The sequence below is a fragment of the Lepidothrix coronata genome, unplaced genomic scaffold (assembly GCF_001604755.1).
Source record: "Lepidothrix coronata isolate B3197 unplaced genomic scaffold, Lepidothrix_coronata-1.0 Scaffold6, whole genome shotgun sequence".
Lineage (NCBI taxonomy): Eukaryota > Metazoa > Chordata > Aves > Passeriformes > Pipridae > Lepidothrix > Lepidothrix coronata.
In genome coordinates this window covers 6,942,167-6,964,599 of record NW_016690186.1, presented here as the reverse complement: position 1 = coordinate 6,964,599, position 22,433 = coordinate 6,942,167, and the positions used below count along the sequence as shown (strand labels likewise).

Genomic DNA, 22,433 nt, shown 5'->3' with positions numbered 1-22,433 from the left:
TACAAACTGATGAAAGAAGAATAGATCAGGGCTGCTGAGCACATGTCGAATCCAGGAAGCCTCTAAATTATAAAAGAAAGGACAAAGAAAATTCTTTGAATTAATATTATAAACCTCTCTTGTTTACATAGTCTACTCCAGACACTGTTGCAGAGACCTTTGGACCTGACCTGATCCAGTTTTTCTTCTGCTCTGCCAAAGAAAATTGGCTTCATAAGCCTCTGCTCGAGATACCTGAAGCTAGAAGTGACCTGATATGTCTTACGTGGCAGAGGGTGATCACCTTGCTACCATATTTGCTTAGCTCAAGTAACATTTCTCTTTAAAACTTATAATTTGCAGGTTTCTAGCAGTCTGAATACCTTCCCTCACAGGTATTCATGGCAGTCTAAGACTAAGTCATTATATCCTACAAACATTCCTCATTCAAAAGTGTATTTATGATCCACTTGATTATACCGTCTTCCTGTTCAGAAAAGAAAATAGGACTATGATTTGGCCTTTTTTCTTGGACCCACATAGTTTGTCAGTGCCAGGCATTTTTTCCCCAAGGGCTGGCTGTCACACTACCAAACCTATTTTAGCTCCCCTTCAGCCTCTGCCTTCCCTCCCTTCCACCAGTCCTTGTTCCCTCGTTTCCCAGCTCACAGCATTACACCATTACAAGGCCTCCACATAAAAAAATGCTTACTGTTACTTTACATCAGATGTTTAGACACAAGATTAGGCCTCGTTCGCCTACAACAAATATTTTGTTTTATTAGTAGCTGGAAAACACTCCTAGGTAGGTACAGTTTCAAGTGAACATTTTTGATGATACAGTATTTGGCATTGCATGAAATGCAAACATATTTATTTGCTCAGTTCTGTGGCTATTTACTGAAGAAAAAATGTGACTGTCCAAGGCAATAAAACTACCTGAAACACTACCTCTATGTCACAAACACTTGTTGCACAAGTGCACTATCACATCAGAGGAAAACAAAAGAAGCCAAAGAAAAAGAGTATTTAGAAAGAAAGCAGGAACAGACACTTAGGTACTTTTAATTGATCCAGCTTCAGCGTTCCTCACACACACACACAGAAATCCTTGGTAATTCTATTGATCACTTGTGTGATCAGTAGAAGCATCATCATTCTCTGAAGTGCCAACCTTCTTGGCAAAGGGTAATCATAACATAAGGAAGATATTTTTACTTCTCATCATAAAACCAGATGCTATTCCTACAAATTCACCTCTTTAAAGCCTCTACAAACTGCAGCTGCATTAGCTCCTCCAGATACTTGGGGGGCAAGAAAAGAAAGAGTGGGAACTGGAGTTCTGTAAAAACCTAAAATGTCAGAAGTTTTTTGAAGGCAAACCCACAGTTTTGGCCAGGACAGTATTAATGCCAGCTGCCCAATATGCACATTTGGAGAGTCAAGGCTGAATCTACCTGCCAAAAATACCTTGAACCTGCCTGTCATTCACAGCATCTGGTAGCTTTATTTGATTATATTTATATGTACATCAGTCCAAAATCTGCTGCCAATAGAATTTTGTTATGATCAATCATAACTTAAGAGGTAGTACACCGTAGCTATTTGCAGATTAATTCTACCGGAAAGGAATTTCTGCTCAAAGGTCAAATAAATCATGAAGTACTTATACCTCACTGCAACTACCTCAGCCTGCATAAGCCCAGTCTCCTCTGCCTGTTCATCTTAAAAATAGACACACTGAAGTGGAAAGATTGTAACAGAAAAGAAGTAGGGTGAAATTAATTTTGCCATCTGTAAGAGGATAAAGAAAATTTAAAAAAATAATCCAAAAAGTATAATAATCATGTATGCATTATTTGTTATATTTCACATATATTTGTGTTACCCCCATCATCCCATGAAACTAATTTGAAATTCAGGAGCAAAGCCAGGGGTTTTTTTGAGAAGTTTATCATCGCCTTCTACCTGTCACTGGTCTCAAGATTGTGATAGCAAATCTTTACCACAAAATCACACCGAAGAAGAAGAAAAATAATCAAATAATTATTGTAAAAATGTATTTTTTTACAGTTTGTTGCTTCATTGGATATAATTTAACTAGGGCCAGTATTCCCACGATCACTCTAATGATTCTGCAACTACAAGCAATTTCTTTAGTGGTTAGGAGTCTATTCATATCAAGTCGACTTTATCATTACATTAATAATTCAGCAACTCCACAGCAAAAGAGTAAAAAGAATAAAACCACATCCAAGTAAATTCCCATCCCTCTACCAACCTCCCTGACCTGTTTCTTTCCCTCCCATCACAGAACATGGCACATTTGTTTCTTCCCCACTGTCAGAATTTTACATATTCAATGACCTCTTTGAGGACTGCTAGTAGGCAGAAAAGGTTAGACAACTTGAGAATCTTATATTCCCATGGAAATTGCAGTTTCTAAGGAAAACAAATATCTGTCACCTTTATTAATAACTGTTCTGTAGAGCTACTCAGCTTGAATGTTTCTAAATAGCTTATAAATCAAGCTGAAGTTCATGAAAAGTCTTGATTCTTTGGCCCTACATCAAGAACAGAACTACGTTCTGGAAAGTGTACCATAATTCTTGACCACAATTACAGAATCATCTTCAAGCAATGACATTTAATGAATTATATGCATAACGTTTAAAGTAACAGGCTGCATTTTACACAAAATTCAAATATCATGACCTGTGTCAACAGATTGTAGTCCATTAGTTCTCAGAAGCGGACAAGGCACACTCGATGCCTTGCAATAATGAATCTTTAAGGAGAGCAAGAAAGAGCCAGAAACAAAGAAAAATAAAATCAAAAATAAAATTAATGCATTTATGTACTTTCTTAATTTGTATTGCCAGGATTCACTTGAAAAGTGTACTGTAATACTTTAATATACTGTAGTATGTGTTTTTTTAATGCAGTAACGTTATTGCAACAGATTCCACTGCATTATTTGGCCACTAAATGTTCTTCCAAGAATAAAAAAAAAATAATTTTGCACAGATGAGTGGAGCAAAAAGTGAAATTTCATTTACCCAGGTTTATTAAGCTTTTGCTAACTAAAGTTTCTCCTTCAGCTGCACTATTGTGAGGCCAAAGTCAAGAAGAATAAATTTGAAAAGGAAGAGGGCTCAAGGATATTTGGTGGAAGAAAACAAAAGCTTCCATGACTAGCAGCCATCCATTAACTAAAGAGCCACAATTTTTCATAATTTGCTGCTGTCACAAAAGCCCTCTGCAAAAGACAAAGCTGGTGGCCTTTCCCTTGCCAGTCCCTAACAGTAACAGCTTTTTTGGCACTATACTATTTGTATCCCTCATGAGCATGGCCCTGATGTTGTTCTCCATCCAGTGGAGTAGCTGACCCTCCCATGAGGGGCAGAGCACAAACGCCACTGTATTTTCATTCCCATCGAAATGCTGCTGAAAGCAGCCACAAGAGACAGCTTTTCCAGCAAACAAGAATGGTGGGAATCACACTGTAACTCCCAGCCAGGCAGAAAAACCATTGTTTTCACATCACAGCAAATGGGTGTCTTCACTGGAGATCCACAGCCCCCAATCTAACTCAAGAAAGCAAGACCCTTGTTCACATTAAGGCTTGCATAGGTGCATGTTTGGGAACCATCAACCACTGCACAAGAGCAGAAAAGTACTTTTCAAGCAAAGTGGGTATCTCCCACCTTCACCATTCTCTGAAAACACAATATGGTTAGTCAGAGTAACCTCTCATGGCATACACCTCTGAACAGCAGAAAAACTATGAGGTTTTGCCAATGATTCAGGAAAAATTGTGTTTCCTCCTCTTCCTGGGTCTGTATGCTCTTTTAAAAAGTTTAAGCAAGAACATAAAGTATAATCAAAACTGCCTTTGTACACAATGTTTACTATACTTATTATTTCCTGTTAGACATATTTTCTTTCCTTAACAGAGCTATTTTGTGGATGAATGGTGAAGGATCAGGCACTGATATTTTCCTGTTCAATGCAACTGAATGCTTCCAGCTGCAGCTAACAGAATTCATGCACCACATCTCCCTAGCTGATCATAATCAAAACCAAACACCCCCAAACCCTCATTTCTATTGTGTATAATTTACTGAGGGGCAATATGCACGTACCTAGGGCCTGGCTGCATAACTCCAAACAACCTCAAGTTCACTTTAGCTGTTCCCACGTGCATGCTTGTATTAAGCCTAGATTATAAAATATCTGTGGCAGAAAGTATTACCAACCTTTAACATCTTCTTCTGCCATCTATGCCCTTACGCACATACAAAGAGCTGGGCAAGTTTTTCGATTGTTAGATTATAACTGGTACTGAAATGACCTGCTCCATTCCAATCACATTAAATATAAAATCAGTCAACACCTCTTCTTTCACCTAGCATTTGCCCAGAGTGAAATTTTAATATTGGTTCTGATTATTCTTAACCTTAGGCTGCTGATCTTCAGTTACTTTTTTGGATGTTACTGAGTGTCCATGCCATGCAGAAGACATCCCCTGAGGTACACGTCAAAATTTGTGGCTATTAGGCCATCATCTGTTATGTTCTGCAGCAATGAAATTCTTTGCTAGGAGACAAGTTTTGCCTTGCTTTCTCTGTTACTCAAGAAACTCAATTTTCCAAAGCAAATGACTTACTTTCTGAAGAGTTTTCCCCCCTCCATATTGTCTCCTTGGCTCATAGAGGGTTTTGTGCATGGGAAGTGAACTCCTTACAACCACTGTCTCAACACTGTATCCCACCCCTGCCATTCCAGGACCTTCTGTGCTGCAGCAAAAAAACCCAAATCCTAACAAAAACCAAAATCACCCCTTCTCCCCCCAGAAATCCAAACAAACAAGAAAACAAGAAAAAAACAACCGAAAAAAAAAAAGCATCACTCTTTTGGAAAGGGCTAACTTTGACCTAGTCCTGTTTTTTTTTTCCTTAGAATATTACAGAACTGTAAACAAAAGAATTATCATTAACATTCTCAAAAAAAACCCCCACAAAAACCGAAGATGTCTATCATTCCTCAAATATTTTGATAATTCATGTCACTGTCCCTCGTAGATTGTGTCCAATGTAGCTCCCAGGAAGCCAGGGGATAAGAGACAAAAACTGTGCCTACTCAGCCTGATTTTGCTATTCACTCTGTGTTTCTGCCAGGATCGTGTGATAGAAAGCTGAATCGTCAATATAAATAAAATCATTTGAAACAACAAAGCTGTGAGGGACAAATTGTATTTGCTAGCAGGCATCACACAGGTTTTATAGAGGTCAATGATAGTCTTGGATGTCACTACTGTGAGGAAGCTCTCAATGTGGTACAGAAACAACCATTTTTGGTGGATATGAGAGGGACTGGAAGGAGTGAGAGTTCCTAAAGAACTGTAGGGAATAATATTTTCTAGATTGCACTCGCCGCCAACTACAGCTTTCCAGGCAGTACAGGATGCTGCTGCACATCTTCACTAAATAAAGAGCAAACCAATCAAAATCCAAAGCAAATGGATGTATGTGATTCCCCATCACTTTACATCAAGTGAGGCTCATACATGCCTTGGAAGAGTTTCATCTATATACAGGGCAATGCTTAAAATACAGCATATTTTGCAGTTTTCTTGAGTAATGAATATTTACTGTTTTACAGAGAGTCTTTAAGCTGATTTGATCATTGACTCCGATTTTGGATAGAATTGAGAAAATCTGGGAGATGTTTTTGAGGAGTTGTTTGTTTATTTGTTTTGGATTTTGTTGTTTAAACATAACATTTGATAGAACGCAGCTAGCTCCCCTTTATGGCTGAAGACAGTAACATTCACTCCCACAGATATAGCCACAAGGCTCAAGGGTGGAGGAACTGGGAAGAAAAACACTATATGCTGATGTGTCATGAATCTTCCCAGTTTCAAACTGACAGTTATGAAATGCTGTCTACAGAAATATTGTAAAATGGAGAAATATTCTTTCTCTTTGAAAATGTCTTTAATATACAAGAAAAATAATGCAAAAAGTGAGGCAGTTGTCTGAAGAAGCAGGGACCTAAACTCGAAAGCCAAGTCAGTATCCTTGCTGCTGTGAAATAGTGATTACCTTTAAAAAATAATAAAAAAAGAACTGCAAACAAAACCAGGTTTTCCACATTAAAAAAAAAAAAGTTCTAGGCACCTCTCTTCTTCCTTGAACCTTTTGCTCCATGACATACATCATGTTTTTTCCAGCTAAATCATACACATCATCTGCCAGACATTAATCCCTTGTATACTGAAGGGCTCCCATTACTTGAAACCTGTCAGCCTCCTGATCTTTAAATGTTTCTTTCACACGTGTTGCAAGATGATCAGAATTATCCTGAATTTATAGCAATAGCCTGTTTACAGTAACACCAAATGAGTAAAGTGGAAGAAATAGACAGAAACAATGGTTTTTGAGTCTGAATACCAAAACAATTCTTCTATATAAACTCATGCCCTAGTATACACATAGCTGACTGCAGTAAGAAGATAGGTTTCCATCTAAAATATTTCTCCTACCAGCAGTCCCTACTCCCACAAAAGAAGGGAAATAAGGGGGATACTTCAATACATATGCATACAAATATGTATATACACACATTTAGAATAAACACCAGATTTTTAAATTTAATTTCAGTAAGAAATCAAAGGTTTCCCTTGGAATTTTGCAGAGACCACACCACATGTTCTAACAGGACTGTTTGTAATCAAGCTACATATCAAAGCAGTTTAACATCAGACACAGAGGTAAGCAGCCTTAAATGTACTCCAGCAGCAACAACTTGTCCTTTTGAAAATGTGCAGCCTAATTAGGAAAAATAGAACAAGTCAGGAACAGAGAAACTTTCATCTTTCCATCATCATTTCTAGAGAGTAAGTCATGAGGAGCAGCTGAGGGAGCTGAGGTTGTTCAGTCTGAAGAAAAGGAGGTTCGGAGGAGACCTCATCACTCTCTGCAACTACCTGAAAGGTTTTAGCCAGGTGGGGGGTCAGCCTCTTCTCCCAGGCAACAAGTAACAGGCTGAGAAGACAGCCTCAAGCTGCACTAGGGGAGCTTCAGGCTAGACATCACAAGGAAGTTCTTCACAGAAAGGATCATTAAGCACTGGAACTGACTGCTCAGGGAGGTGGTGGAGTCACCATCCCTGGAGGTGTTCAAGAATGACTGGACATAGCACTTAGTTTTATGGTTTAGTTGACAAGGTAGTAATTGGTCAAAGGTTGAATTTGATGGTCTTAAAGGTCTTTTCCAACCTAAATGACTCTGTGATCTCAATTTTTTTCTACTGTTACTTCTAAATGATGACTTGCCAGGTGACAAATACTTCTCCAGCTTTCTTGCTTTGTAAGACTATATGTATGTCTTAAATATGCAGGAAAGAGTATATTCAGATGTCCTCACTATAATTAAGCTATGTGTTACACCCTTCTAGAAGCAGACCTCTGTGGTCTAGATACAAACAAAGTTGCATTGGTTGTCAAAAGCTTATATAAATAATACACAAAATGTCATCAGCTTCCACTCAAACATGCTATTGAATATATAGCTGACAGGAGCCCCCAGATGTCACCCCAGTTTGGTTTCTTTTGTATCACCAGAACACAAAAGCTAAATACCACCGGACTAAAACATACCACCAACTCTGAAACACTCTCCCATAACACCAACAAGGAAAGAGCATGGCAGGAATTTCTTGCAAGACAGAAGGATTTCTAAAATTAGATGTGACTTAGCTATAGGAATGATAAAAGTAAAATGAATGAAATGTAAGACTGAGGGCTACTAAACAGCCAGAGCTGGGAAGAACATCCTCAAAAACAGATAAATACAGCCTTAAGTGTTATATACTGCAATATGAAATTTTAACTTCTTAAAGCTTCTAGGGTTTGCAACTGCTGAAGACAGGCTCTACAATCTCTAGCTCAGAAAACCATCTTTTCCTATATTTAGCTTTTATTCGTATTTTTACATCATTATGGTCTGAGAAAGCAACAATTTCCACCTGTTTCTTATTAGGTTTTTTTCCCCGCAAAGATAATTGGTCTCTCCCTACAGCTCGCAATCACTGAAAGCTGAGGGGGAAAGGAAACCCTACATAACCTATGTTATTTGGTGAAACTGACCTAATAAAATTTTGTAGCATTTCTGGGACTTCAACAACCCTATAACTGTTCACCAAGCAGCAGTTACTGATCCTATTGAATCCTCTTTCTTTTGTGGTGCAATCCAATAATGGGGCAGATTTAAAACAAACAAACAAACAAACAAACAAACAAACAAAACCACTTTATACAGAGAACACAGCATATTCTGACCAGAAGGGTAAAACCTAAAAGCACCCACCCTCATTAGAACAGCTGCATTAGTAGCTGGACATTGTAAACCAGGAAGATTTGTTTGCCATACCAGTGATGTTCTCCAGCAGAGCTAGTAAGACTTCCATAAACTACCCAAGACTTTAAAAACAAATATTTCAATGTTACTAGAAGAATTAAATTATTCATGATTAATAACTGGTTTTGAGCAGTGTCCTTTTCTCTTTTATTTACAAACCTGTTTTCTACAAATATATTAGTTTAATGTATTTTCTGAAGATGGTCTAGGAAAACTATGACTTTCCTGGAACAGTTGCCTTTGTAATCCACTACATATGAACTGTCCTTTAAGCCACATTGATGTTTCTTCACTTAGACAAGGTTTAAATAAAAAACAACCCGCAGAAACAGCAAAGAATATATATTATCACGTGTATGCATGCATCCATTTGCTACTTAGAGTGTCAAGACAAGGAAGAAAGTCTCTCCATGGACTCAAAATATCTCACCAGGTTACTAAAGGACCCAAAAGATTCCCTTGGAGTTCCAAATCTGGCAAAGTGGGGGGAAAAGCCCACTTTTTTATGCTGAGTAGTACGTAGTATATGTACAGACTCACAGAATATGCTGAGTTGGAAGTGACCCACAAGGATCATCAAGTACAAATCCTAGCTCTGCATGGGACCACCCCCAAGAGTCACACAATGTGCCTGAGAGTGCTGTCCAAATGCATCTTGAACTCTGTCAGGCTTGGTGCTGTGACCACTTCCCTGGAGAGCCTGTTCCAGTGCCCAACCACCCCCTGGGCAAAGAACCTTTTTGTAATATCTAACCTAAACCTGTTCTGACACAACTTCAGCCTGAATGGCTACAGCAATAGCAGACTAAGTTGTGAAAGCTCATGTTAATTCATGGAATTTCAAACTTTTCCTAAAATATGATTTTTTTAAAGTTTTGATTCTTCACAAAAACAAAACCTGTGGCCTGAGGAATGGATATAAGGCCTGTGTGATGAAGCTCCTCAGGAGGTAGATGCACAAAATTGCAAGAAAGTACATGGACTGCAGAGGGATGTCTGGGCACCCACTGGTACTACAAAACTGCTATCTTGCAAAGTGAGGAGAAAGCAAGAAGAAAAATCTCAGTATCCTTCAGGTGAGACACAAAGACGCTGAGAAAGAGAAGAGTCAGACTTTCTCACCCTTGGAAACCAGAAATCTACGGGAGGGCAGCGCAGCCGCCTTCATATTAATTGGTAGTCATACTGCACCCCATGAAACACTAAAGTAGCCCTCCATAATCATGAATTTAATAAGCACACTTCACAAAAAGGAATTACACAAACTTTAAGAGGATGAAAAAACCCAACACACGGTAAACCCCCACACAACAAGCTCAGCATACAGATCTAATGGTAAAGATATTCTTGGATTATTTTTTACTAATCAGTCACTAAATCCATCAGTAGTCTTCCCAAAAAGGAAGAGTTTTGAAGTACAAAATTAGAATCCCTAACTTAGAGCTCCAATTCACATTTCTAACATTTCAGGATTAAAACACAGGCATCTTTTGCAACCCACAATCCCCTAATTCAGGTGATTCATGTTATAGAAGTCAACATGGACCCTGGAAACCCAAAAGCTTGCTTCCCCTGCATACGATTAACGGTGCTGGAAATTACTAAACATGTAATAAATAGTAATTTCTTTTTAATCAGTGCCACAATATTTGATGCTTGCACTGAATAATGCAAGACCATATGGAGAACTGCCAAGTAAATCTGTAGCATCTAGTTGGATTCACATTAAGCTTCATTTATGTATGTGAATTTATGTATAAGTGAATATATTTATACATGGAGAACATGAAGTGCTCCATATATATTACATTATCAATGTTGTCAATTAAATTTTCATCCAGATGAAGTCTGTATGTGTTGATGCTCACGTTGGACTATTGGTAAGTCTGTTCCCAATTACTCCACTGATGTGATTTGAAGACACCTAACAGAAGGGCTCTACTATATCTAAGTAAAGATATATCATCCTGTCTTTATACACTCCACGCACAGAGCCAAACCAAGAAACTTGCCTGTTCTCTCAGCCTGCTAATGTCTCTGAAAAACCATCAGAGAGGACCACCACGTAGCTAGCAGCTGTTCCTCAGACATCTCTAAATGAAAGATTTTCCCTTTTTTAAGATGTAGGGATGATGAACATGACTAGAAATAATCTGAAGTGACCAAGCACAGTGGGAGGGAGCAGAAGACATGGCTGTGCTGAGAGGTGCATCCAGCTGCTGAGCCTGTGGGTGCCTCTGAAGCAGACGGACAGCATGAAAAATTAGGGAAAGTGTTCCTGGGCTGGATACATTTGAGTAATGAGAGAAGTTTGTAAAAGTCAATCAGAAAAAAACACGCTTAGATAAGATCAGACTAGAGCAAAATAAGACAAACAGGAGAATCAAATCACAGTTGAGATCTCAAAGATGTGAAGAGCAAGTGGAGAGAAAAGATACAAAAAGAGAGAAAGCAAACTATGAATAAAAAGCGGCATTAGGTCAGTGTGAAAAATTATGATTAGCGAGAAAAATTGGCAATAAGAATGGTGAGTGTGAAAGCAAATTATCTAACTTTAATATAATAGGACAAACATTAACAAGGACATTGAAAATTACCATACAATTTTCCAGTTCCCCAGAGAATCTACATATGATTGGGAATAATTCACACCACAGCTAGGAGATACTGAGAAATAAGTATGAACATTACAAACAACAACTGAGTAAAATTTACTATCTTTTCCAGAGACTGTGGTATATAAAGGCTCCAAGTCAGATATTCAGAGGAATAGGGTGGTAAGCAGCAGCAGTTCACAGGTGCAAAACAGTTACTTTCCTAAACTCAAGAACATCCAACTTTCCATCCCTTCAGCAACCAAATGCAAACACGAATGTTGCAGGTCTTGAGCAGGGCACTGTGGAAGATAAAAATAGTTCTGCCTGCAACAAACACTTGTCTCTACAGGCTCACAACCCGGCAGTTGAGAAGCACGAGGTGCACTTTTCCATTTCCTAATAGAACATCAAATCACATGCTCAGCCACTTGCAGATTAAAACTAGCTGTCTTACAGCTGTGCAACTAGTGATAGGATTAAAGGAACACATAAAATCCTTGCAAAAATACTTGTCAATTTGGGATTCTCCAGATATAGCTCATCCTCAAAAAAGCCATAGTGCATAGCACGTGGCAATATCAAAAACACAGCAGAAGAAGGAAAAAGTTCCAAAATGCCCATAACTAAACTAATGTATGTTGTGAAAATGCAGAGAAGTTTTGCAGAGAAGTTTTATTTCATATCAACTCTTTAGCAGCAAACGGGGAGGGAACATTAGAGAATTGAGTTGCAGAAGGTTTAGAGGAGATACAGGTGTTTAAAATAAAAAAGAATGGCTCTCTACATGTTAATTTGGAAGAAGAAGAGGCAAGAGCAGACACCAAAGAACGAGTTTTTGCCATGCTCTTGCCAACGTATGTGACCTAGCTACTGCAGAGAATGACAAAAATTTTTTTTTTTGGATCTTGCTGAAGTGCTGTCACAACAGCAGTCCAGTGAGATAAAAGGGCACTCAAAACTGCAGGCATGCTTTAAGCTCACTAAGCATTCTGTTATTCTCTGATAGCTTTCATTTTATTACGGAAATGTTTCCACATGGAAATTGACTTATGTGTGCAAGGAGAAGCCTCTCTCACGAAGAAGATTATAGCAGTACATCACAGAAAACCCCAAAGAAAGCACCTGGTTGCCCAAAAGAATATAGTATGTTCTAATTCCCCCTTTATTATATTTTTCCTGTTTCTTCTTAATGGTAGAGAGATACAGACAAAAGGAAAGAATGGAAAAAACCACAGTGAGAAACAGCAACATGGAGCACTGCAAGGAAAGAAAGGTTAATTACAGCACAAGAAAAGATGCAAGGAATGTGAAGAATGTCAGCAAGCAAATAAATCAATAATCTACAGTCATCATCTGCATTCCTGAACTACCTTGAAAGCAAGGATATCTGCCCTTAGCATTCCTGAAAACAGTAGAGATATTCAAGGAAGACCCCCCCTGCCTGCTGCACACTCAGTTCCTGCAAGCACCCTTGTGTCAACAGCTGATTACAAGGGAACTTTTCCAAAGGGAGCCTGTACTACCTCTTAGAACAGCTTTTTTAATACGAGCTTGTAAATACCTCGAGACAGCCCAGAAATATTAACAAGCCAAAATTCATGTTGTGATTATTGCTCTTAGCTGAAAAAACCCTCAAGGTCATTATCAAACAATTGCAGGAATGATGCACTAGGTTACCCCCTCAACACTGCTTTCTAAAACATACCAGAGCCTAGCAGCTCATATGGAATAACAGCACAGATCAATAAAGCCGGAAGACTAATGGGGTTTTACAGATATATTTCTTCACAATGGTATCAACATACTATAAGACTTTTACAAAGGAAATGGAAGGTGAGCAATAGAGACAAGGAGACCTAAAAGTCAAGACTTAACAAGTTGGAAACATTCTGTATTGCTGATGGAGAAAAACAAAAAAAACCAAACCCCAAACTAAAACAAAACCCAAAACAAAACCCCAACCCTCAAAACAAGTATATAACTGACATCAAGGAGATGCCGTCAAGTAATATGACACAAGAGAAATGGATCTGCAGAGCCAAACAGTGGGTGCTAAAGGCCTTACTGACAGCCACCCCTTACACATTTCGGGGGAGGCTTACTTCAGATGAACTGTAGACTAGTCGCATGAACTGAGCATCCAGGAGGGGTTGAGCTAAATAGCCTGGCTTAGTTTTGTCCATAAAAGAATTTAGATCAACCTCTGGTGCAAACCAAAATACTGGAAATGGGGAACAGAAATTTGATTCAGCAGTGCAATCCTCGGCCGCTGCTAACACAGATTTACCCGAAGTTGCAATATGACTCTGATGCTATATATAAAAAGTCTTGTAAGTCCAGTATCTGTCTCAAACAAACAGCAACAAAAAAGAAAAGGATAGAATGATTCCATGAGCGCTGGTGCTTAGAAGATCACTTTTGTCTACAAGACGTAGCAGTAATTCTTCAAAAATTGCTTTGCCACACAGAACATATAAAAAACCCACCGCAAACCTTCTTACAGAATTATTTCTAAACTGGACTTGCTTGTCTTCATGCACACACAGAATGCTTTTGCAACACTCGCTTTTGCTAATGAAGCTGATACAATACAATTAGGTAGCTGGGGGCATCTTTTTATGTGACTGAAGAAATTTCTTAATGAAGTGTAGCAATCAAAACAAGCCTATTTTCAACGTCATTCCACAGCAAAGCTGGGGGCTCCACCCCCAACTCTTCACGTGTATTCAACAGATTTTACAGTCATCTTTTACATAATGGATGCAATTACATTAAAAAAAAAAAAAAGAGAGAGAGAGAGAAAACTTACTGTACCTGTATGTTGTTCTTCAATCCAAGCTTGTAGATACATGAAGAGGAGTAGACCAGCTACTCCAAACAGCAGTACAGACACAAAGACTTGTCTTAGGTTCATGACCCTATCAGGGGTCCTCTTTTCAGCTTTCAAAAAGACTCATGGCTCACTTTTCTGAAGTTTTCAGCATGCCTGCATCTTCTTCAGTATCTTCCCCAGAGACACCAACCTGGAATAACAAGAGATGGAGGTTGTTTTCGGTTTTTGTTCTTCACCAGACTGTGTAAACAGCATACTATATACAAGCTGGAACTCTTACAAGACACTACTTTCAATGCTTATATTTCTGTTCACAGCCTCAATGCTTTTTCTACCCTCGTATGCATTCCAAGCAGAAGTGTTTCTTGAAGTACCTGAAAAGACAATTTCACCTCCACAACACCAAACATTACCCGCTGCTGTAACAGAAGGAGGTGATGACCCAAACGAGATCATCAAGTGTCACACCAGTACACCACCAGCACACCACTCTGCCTGCCAACCTTCACAACTGAGAAGCTACAATAAGTAGCTGGAGCCTCTCAGGAGCCTGCAGTAACCCCCACAACACAGCAACTTCGCTTGCAGTGCCTCAACATCAGTTCAGCCTATGCATCGAGGAGTCATACTCTGATGTTTACCGTCAAATATGAATCTAAGGTGAGCTTTTCAGGGTTACAGAATGTCAGCATGAGAATATATCAGTAACGCAGCACAAAAGGAATTAGTGGATCATCTTTTTACTCAGCTATTTTGCAACATGGAGAAGGACCTGTCAGGAACTCAATTCTTGCCACTAAGTTTAAGGAAAATGAGCTCAAATGTAAAAAGTTATAAAAAAGATTACTTTCTTGCACACCAGTGGGCCCAGAAAAAATAATTTACCTGATACTCCGCACCTGACACAAAGGGTTCATAAAATTCAGTTTATAACATCAGAACATAGAAGACACTATGTATCACTAAAAAGACAACTCCTTAACCTGAATGAGAATGTCTTCACTTTGAAAGTGCATTATTAGATGTTGAAGAGCAGGTGTTGAAACTGGCCTCACAGCAAATGTGTTAAAATTCGATATAATGCACACCCTTGTAAGTGCACATCTGACAGAAGAGTCTGGTGAACTACTTAAGCAATGCTTAAGGAACCATTAGTCAAAGAATCAACAAGTGCAAACCTCTTCTGTTTCACTGTAGACAAAAGCTGTGTTGTTCAAGTAACAGGACATTGGCAACATCTACATTAGGAAAAAAGATTAAAAACAGCAAATAAATAAGATGTGACGATCTGAATAAGTATCTTTGAAATAAAGTATTTAAATTGGAAAGCAAGAATCAATCTCTTTTGAAAAAGGTTGTTTGGGATTCACGAGTTTCTCTCATAATAGAAAAGTAAGCAAGCTGGACCGACACAATGACAGTGGCATGCTCCAAATAAGCCTGCTTTTGTGGTTTTGTCACTTTCTTTCATCTCCGACCACACAAAACTCCCAAATTTTCAGCCCTTCTTTCTGAAAAGTGTCCTTGAGGAGGGGCAAGAAGAGCTTTTCAGGCCACATAGATGATGCTGAAAGTAAAGTATCTCAGACCACATCTCCACAAACATTTCTGACACACGTAGGCTGGCACTGCTGCACTCTCCAGTCACTTGCTCTCATGACCCCTGACTGCCCAGCTCTTGCCACTCTTGCCATGAGGGCTTACACACCTGTTCAGTAACATTCTTCTGAACGTTCATCCAGCTAAACAGATGATGGATAGCTCATCCAGCTAAAAACTGCCCCAGGAAAAGGAATGGGGACCTTACTGACCAAGGAAGTCAGGAAACACTAGTTTAATCAAATTACAGCTCCCAAAGGATTTACCCAAGGAATAGCACTGATGTTTTTTCCTTTAGCAGTAGCAGCTCCTGCATGCATCCATGACACATGATAGCACAGGATACACAGCTGACCTTGCCCAGACACCATCATGGTTGCATCCAGCACCATCTACGAGACCTGAAAGGTGATGATGCAGATGCACAGTAAAATCAGGAGCACTTCCTAATAATTTAACCTGACAATAGGAAAACAGATGTTCTTCTACTAGGTAGTTTTGGTTTTGAGCGGACAGAAGTTCCTAAAAGGAAACAGCAGTTCCAGGTGCCTTTTATTTTTTTTTAAACTACTGAACATACCCTAAAGCCAATTCACTTCACCATCACTACAATTATCTATGTATCAAGAACTTACATGCTGTTTGCAATTAGTTTAATATATTTAAATTTAATTTATATGAAACTTTGTTCTTTGTTTATATGTTGGCTAAGTTTTAAGGTTAGTTTTAAGGTTAGTTTTAAACAAGAGTAACACTACTTTTAATTAAGACTACCTATTTTAGCACAGGTCAGACTCTAAATACATCAAAGCCATCCAAACTCTGAAGCTATTCTGCTACCTTATAAGATTTTAAAGGCTTTTCAGCTTGAATAAGTAGTTTAATTTATTTAACACAGTGATTTGTAACCCACATATGAAAAAATTATAGTGACATTTAAAAAAGTCTGTGTGTATGAGTCTTCTATCAGAACTTGAAAAATGGCTGCACAACACTGACAAGTTTGCTCCTTTGGTATTAAAAAGCAACGCTTATGGATAACACTCTCAGGCATCCTGGAAAAGAGGAAATACCTGCAAATATTCTTTAATCAAGATAAATGCTTTCTTTAGGCTGTAAAGAGCCAACAAGCAATTACTTTCAACCTAGGAATTTTCAAAAGGGACCAGCCGTATCCAGAGGTTCAGCATCCCTACTTAAGCTGTGAATCCTGCTTTGCTACCAATCGTGGGCAACGTGGCTCCACTGGGGGGTCTTGACCGTCCTGCTGGATGGGATTCTTGCTACAGGGAAACTAACATGGCCCTCCCTTGCTACAGGGAAACTAATGCTGTGACCCTCTCGTCTATGCTGAACTAGATTCTTGCTTTTGCCCAACCTCACCCCCATCTCTTTTGGGTGTATGGAGCCCAATGTCCCATCTGTTTCAACTCAAGCTTTCACAGAAAATGTCATAGTGACCCATGCAACCTTTTGAGTATTGGAGAGAGATTACTACATACTAATCTTATCCACCATGGACAAACAGTTAATCTGGCAGAAAATAGCACTACATGCCTTAGAAGACAAACACAGACTCCTTTGCAGCAAAAATGTAGAAATTTAACAAGTCTATCGTCATTCACTTCTGAGGCCAAATTGTTAAACGTTTGTCAAATATTAAGGGTTTTGAGAATGCACATTCCACTGATATAAAATCCTTGCATTTTTCCCATTGTGTATGGGTTCAAAGAGGCACATTCCTGTACAGGGCCAACACAAGCAATTGAAATAGCACAGCCACCCAAAAAGGGGGAAGAGTCTGCCTCCTGCTTTTGGCGTGATTCTTCATTTCAGTACATCATCCACATTTTTCTTCCTGGCAAGCATATATACCTGCAGCTGAGGAGAGGCACTCCAGCTCTCAGGTACCATTGCTGGCTTCTTCCTATTCTAGACCACACAAAATCAATGGCATCTGGTCACAGGATGTTTGTCTAACTTTAGATTTCCTTGCCACTGTGACCCTCACCATCATCTAGTTCCAAAGTCAAGGATGTATAAAAGTAAAACATTAGATTGCCTCAACCTATTTAGAAATCTTCCTTTTAAATTCCTGTTCACCTTTTTTTCCTTCACCTGAAAAAAAAAAATAATCAAGAAGCATGGTTAACCAGCAGAATACAGATGAAAAAAATCCAGACACTCTTTATAATGGTCAAAGCATTCATATTACTGTGGTATACCACAAATTCCCACCCACTCAGTATCTCCTTAGACACAACTGAATTAATGAAAGAAAAATGAGAAAAAGGACACAGAAAGCTACTGTAACCTCATGCACATTTTTTTTCTTTTTTTTATTCCCTTCATCCTTCCTTACCTCAAGAAGCACTACATTTTCTGATACCTCCACTGGAGTTATCACAACAGAAGTTTTGTACCGAGGAATGTTCTGCTGGACACTGGCCCAGGCTACTTTCAGCCCAGTCTGTGGAAGGAGGCAAAGATATCTTTTCACTTCAACGCTTCCCCTCCTCCCTCACTTCTCATCTGTTATCTTGTGTCCTACTTCACATACAGGTGATCCTTCAGGATCATCTTTCCACTGTCCACATCTCAACTTTCTGGCTTCGCAACAACTAGCACAAGGCACGGTTCCAGCTCTTAACAATGCTTGCACAGTTCTTCATATCAGGCAGTGCTGCTTTTTGTTCTGGTTTACTCCAAAGGTTGCTAGAAATATACATACAATATTTGCCATTTTCTATATCCAGCAAGTTACACTGAATATTATGGTTGGGTGAAGTCAAAGGCCCTACAGAAATTTGGTATAAGTGAGTAGGCAGATCGAGATAATCCAACTCAGTGTTGCTGAGAAAGTTTGTAAAAATTAAAAAAACACAACCAACCAATCAAACAAAAAAACCCTCACCAAACCCCCTCATAAAAACCCCAACCAAAAATCACCCCAAACCAAAATTCATATAATGTAGCCCTTCCTGTCTATAAGAATCTACTGGGGAGATATAGACAGGGCAGTGGGGAGACACCCAGCATCCAGGCCCACTGGTACATCAGTCCTGCTGACACCTCAACACTTCTGCACCTGAAGAGCTGCTTATAAGAATGCTGTGTCAAAGTGTAACTGAAGACACCATCTGGCCTGCACAACTTTTATCACTGGCAATAAAAGAAGATTACTACCTACAAACATTGCAAATCAAGTTAAGAGAATTTTGTTGAGAGTTCCATAAGACACAAATAATGAAATATTTTTTTTATGAAATACGTAGGGATTTCTTTTCAAAGGAGAGAGCTATTTTTATCAAAGTGAGCATCTTTCACTCACCCACTGATAATCCTGAAATAATAAAGCCGCTTCAAAAAAATAGAGCTCCAAAATTTAAAATTTCAACTGCAGTCAGGAAATTCCATACATCAACATCACCAAAGTAACTTCCCACCTAGCCAACTTGTACATATTTAACATTTTTCAACTTCCCTCTCCCTCGTTACATAGCAGACTACAATGTTGTTATAGCAATTAAGTTATATTATTAATACACTTTACAGCATACGACATATTGTACAAAATAATATGGCAAAGAAAATATGGTTTGCGTTTGATTTCATCATTTTAAGCTATTAACGTCACTAGTTCCTCATTATCCTTTCCATATATTTTAAAAGAAAAAAACTCCTTTTAATGAAGCAATGGGTGTAAACAAGACTCATTTTAGTAGAGGCATATATTTGTTACTCATGCCATTAAAACTTTCCATAGGAATTGTACTATGTGACTGAAAGCAATCCATAGCACCTGCATTGCACACCACTTACCTGGTTCTGCACCTTGACCATAAATCCTATTAAACTTCAGACCATATCAGTATAATGCACACAGCAACTTGCCTCAGACACTTGTAGTTTAATTTAAAGCTGCAGTTCTAACCAAACAAAAGTTATACTTGTGTTAATAACAGATAAATGCCAAGTTGTCCTATCCATGGGTATGGAGGTTAACACACCAGCATCATGGAAAGTTTTGGTTACTTACAGAAAACAGAGAAGACACCAAAAGCATCGGGATCTGGAGCTTCACCACTTCACCAGAATATTCAGTTCTAAGGGCTTCACTCTACAGCTGCCGGACATCTCACTTAGAAAAGGAAAAATCATTATTATTCTTAGTAACAGTTCCCAGTCAGGACTGAGGGACCTCAGGAGACAAAGTTTGACATGCTTAGCTCTTACCTGTCTGAAGCACTGCTGGAAGTCAGTGAGCAGTCCCACATGGAAGACACCTGGATTCTGGGAAGTTAAAAGAGAAACAGGGCTCACGAGACAGCAACTTGATGGCTCTCAGTCTTCTAGCAGGATTGGAGGTGGGCTTTTTCCCCTCTCTTAGAGTGGGGAAGATTAGGAGAAGGACTGTGTCAAAGCAAGATCTTCCCTTTTTTTGAACTGGTGAAATGATTCGTCTTGTTTACGGACTGCAGTGAACCCAGGTGTTCTCAGCATGCCAATAAGACTCGCAGCCTGCCCCAGTCATCCACTCTACTGCTATAAAACGCACAGGCAACACCAGTCCATTTTTTATTTTGGAGACGAGCCACGAATTCCCGGCGTGTGACGGAGCGGGGAGGCGCGGGGGCGTGAGGAGTCAGCAGAAAAGTTGGTGGGCGCGCTGAGCGCAGCCCCGCGCGGAGCCGCAGCGGGGGCTCCGCGACCTCCGCAACTTCGGGGGACGAGCCGCAGCCCCCTCGGGGCCGGTCCCGGCGCTGCAGCCCCTCGCCACGGCCGCGCCAGAGGGTCGGGGCTGACACGGCCGAGGCTCGCCCGCCCCCCTAGACCGCCCCGCGCTGAACGCACCGGGGCGGCCACACTGCCGCCGCCGCCCCCCGCTCCCGTTCCCGCCGGCAAAACTCCCGGCGCCCCGGGGCTGGGCGGTGCCGGCGGGGGAGCGGCTGCTGGCGGGGCCGGGGAGGTGATCCCGCAGCAAGCCCACCCACCCACCTACCCTCCGTCCCGCTCGTCCCCCGTGAGTGCCCCGCGGCTGCACCTCACCTGCCCGCTGCTCCCGCCGCTCCCGGGAAGCGCCTCCCTAGCGGCGCCTACACACTAACTTTCCTTGCCAAACTTTGGGGCCGGGCGGGCTGGGGAGGTGCCCCCGGCGGCACGGGACCCCCCCAGGCCCGGCGGGCGGATCCCCGCGGGGGCAGGTGAGTTCCGCCCCGCACAGCCCGTGTGATGGCGAGGGCAGCCGCGCTCCCTCCGTTGTCACCCGGAGCCGAAGAGCTTTGCTGGCAGGTTTTTGTGTGCTGTTACAAATCCATGGGTAACTCTCCCTGTGTTAGCATATAAATATGTCTAAGCTGCCAGGTAAAGGCAAGTCATAGCTTTAATTAGCTATTAAAACAGGTAGTGTAGAAACTTTATTGTCGTCTATGGGAAACGGGATGACAGAGAGAAATATTTAAATAGTGCTTATTAGAGCGTCGTATGTGCCTTGCAAAAATTATCAGCTTATTGTGACAATAGACCAGCCATACAGATAAATGACATTATCTCTCTTTAACGGGAACGTCACTTTTCTTACATTTCCTCGAGGAAGCCCTTGAAGAAATAGCTCTGGCTGTTGTTAAGGGGGGGTGAGCACAGAAGAGTTCTGACTTTCCAGAGCTGTGCTCAAACCACTTCTATCCATCTCTCATTTAGGCATTTCACTGCAGTGCTGTGTCCCTAGAATTACCCCAGCATGCACTTCTGAAATGTACCCTGATTCATTGCCCCGTTGCTCACTTATGGCATAAGGCCTTTTTTTGGAGTAACTGTGATGTAACCTTCATGTTTTTACAACATCTTTTACCCTAACAAGTCTCAAATCACCTCACACACTGTTAGAGTCAGCACACGGGGATCACTTCTCCAACCAGTGAAGCACAATCACCCTCAGCGTGAAGCTGAATGTCGTCCACCAGCTGAAGACAAATGTTTCAGAGCAAAGAGTAGAAAGCTGGGTGCTGCTCAGATTTCCAGGAGGGTTTAAGCAGGGGTAATTACCCCTTCCAGAGCTTAGATGTTCATTGAAAAGTGGTCCAGGATCTCTAACAGCTATAGGCAGCCACAATCTGTGCTCATGAGTGTTTGCTTGGATTTCCAATCCAAGTGCTAAGCCATCCTGCTCCTGCTTAGTTTGGGTTGTGTGAATACATATAACCTCACCCTGGTGCTATTAACTTTCTCTTTTATCTCACTTAAGTGCCTCCCTAGTCACAGTCGATTGTAGAGGCTGCCAGCTCAGAGTAGACCCAGGGAGCAAACATTTTTCCTTTAAAGCCAACCATGGATCCATTTTAAAGTTCTAATGAGTAAAGACTATCCCTCAAACCTGTAGCTTGACTGTCTCCCTACTAGAAATAAAAGAGGAGGAAAGAGAGGGGGAAGCAAAATATGGCTGCTGTTCGTTATAGAGTTGAGGAGCATGTTTCCCCTTTCAGACAACCTGGCAGGCATGTGATACTATGTTAACCATATGCCTTAACAAAAAAATGCAACCTCATATTTAAATTACAGGTCTACTAGTCCCTGATGGCCAATGAGATTTTAGAGAAAAACGACATGCTTACTGAATTTTAGTTTCTTGAGGTAATACACTCAGAAGATTGTAATGAAGGTCACTGAAGCTTCTAATGATATACAGATTAACCTTCTGAGTGTTGTAGATTTAATTTCACTCAATAAGTACATTCTGTGAACATCTTTCTTCAGATTGATCTGTTCAGATTGTACCCATCAACCAATTAAAGTTATATATAACACTGAAAAGATTAGATGTCTTGATTTTTATTTTTCTTCATTTAAAGGAATAAATTAATTGCTTTGGGATAAAGCCAAGTCTTATTCTACAATTAAAAAAAAAACAAACAAAAAACCAGAAAACCAGACCAATGTGTTAAGCTTGTATAATTCTTGTTCCACCACAGACTCTTCCAGTGCAGAGGGCATATTCCAGCTATG

The 22,433-nt window shown here is 40.2% G+C and overlaps 1 protein-coding gene across 2 annotated transcripts in view; it reads right to left on the bottom strand.

Moving 5' to 3' along the window:
* Positions 1 to 20,543, bottom strand: part of CHST9 (carbohydrate sulfotransferase 9) — an 88,858-nt gene extending 68,315 nt beyond the window's left edge. Inside the window, exons 1-4 of one of the 2 annotated variants that reach the window (XM_017832048.1) lie at positions 20,481 to 20,543; positions 19,668 to 19,724; positions 19,471 to 19,572; positions 13,814 to 14,022 (exon numbers count right to left, since the gene is read on the bottom strand). In XM_017832048.1, the coding sequence (XP_017687537.1) occupies positions 13,814 to 13,913 (100 nt within the window). In that variant the 5' untranslated portion in view covers positions 13,914 to 14,022; positions 19,471 to 19,572; positions 19,668 to 19,724; positions 20,481 to 20,543. Of the gene's footprint in view, positions 1 to 13,813; positions 14,023 to 15,010; positions 15,072 to 19,470; positions 19,573 to 19,667; positions 19,725 to 20,480 lie in introns of those variants that run through there. The other variant, XM_017832056.1, reaches the window with a different exon arrangement.
* Between the last annotated feature and the right edge of the window lie 1,890 nt (positions 20,544 to 22,433).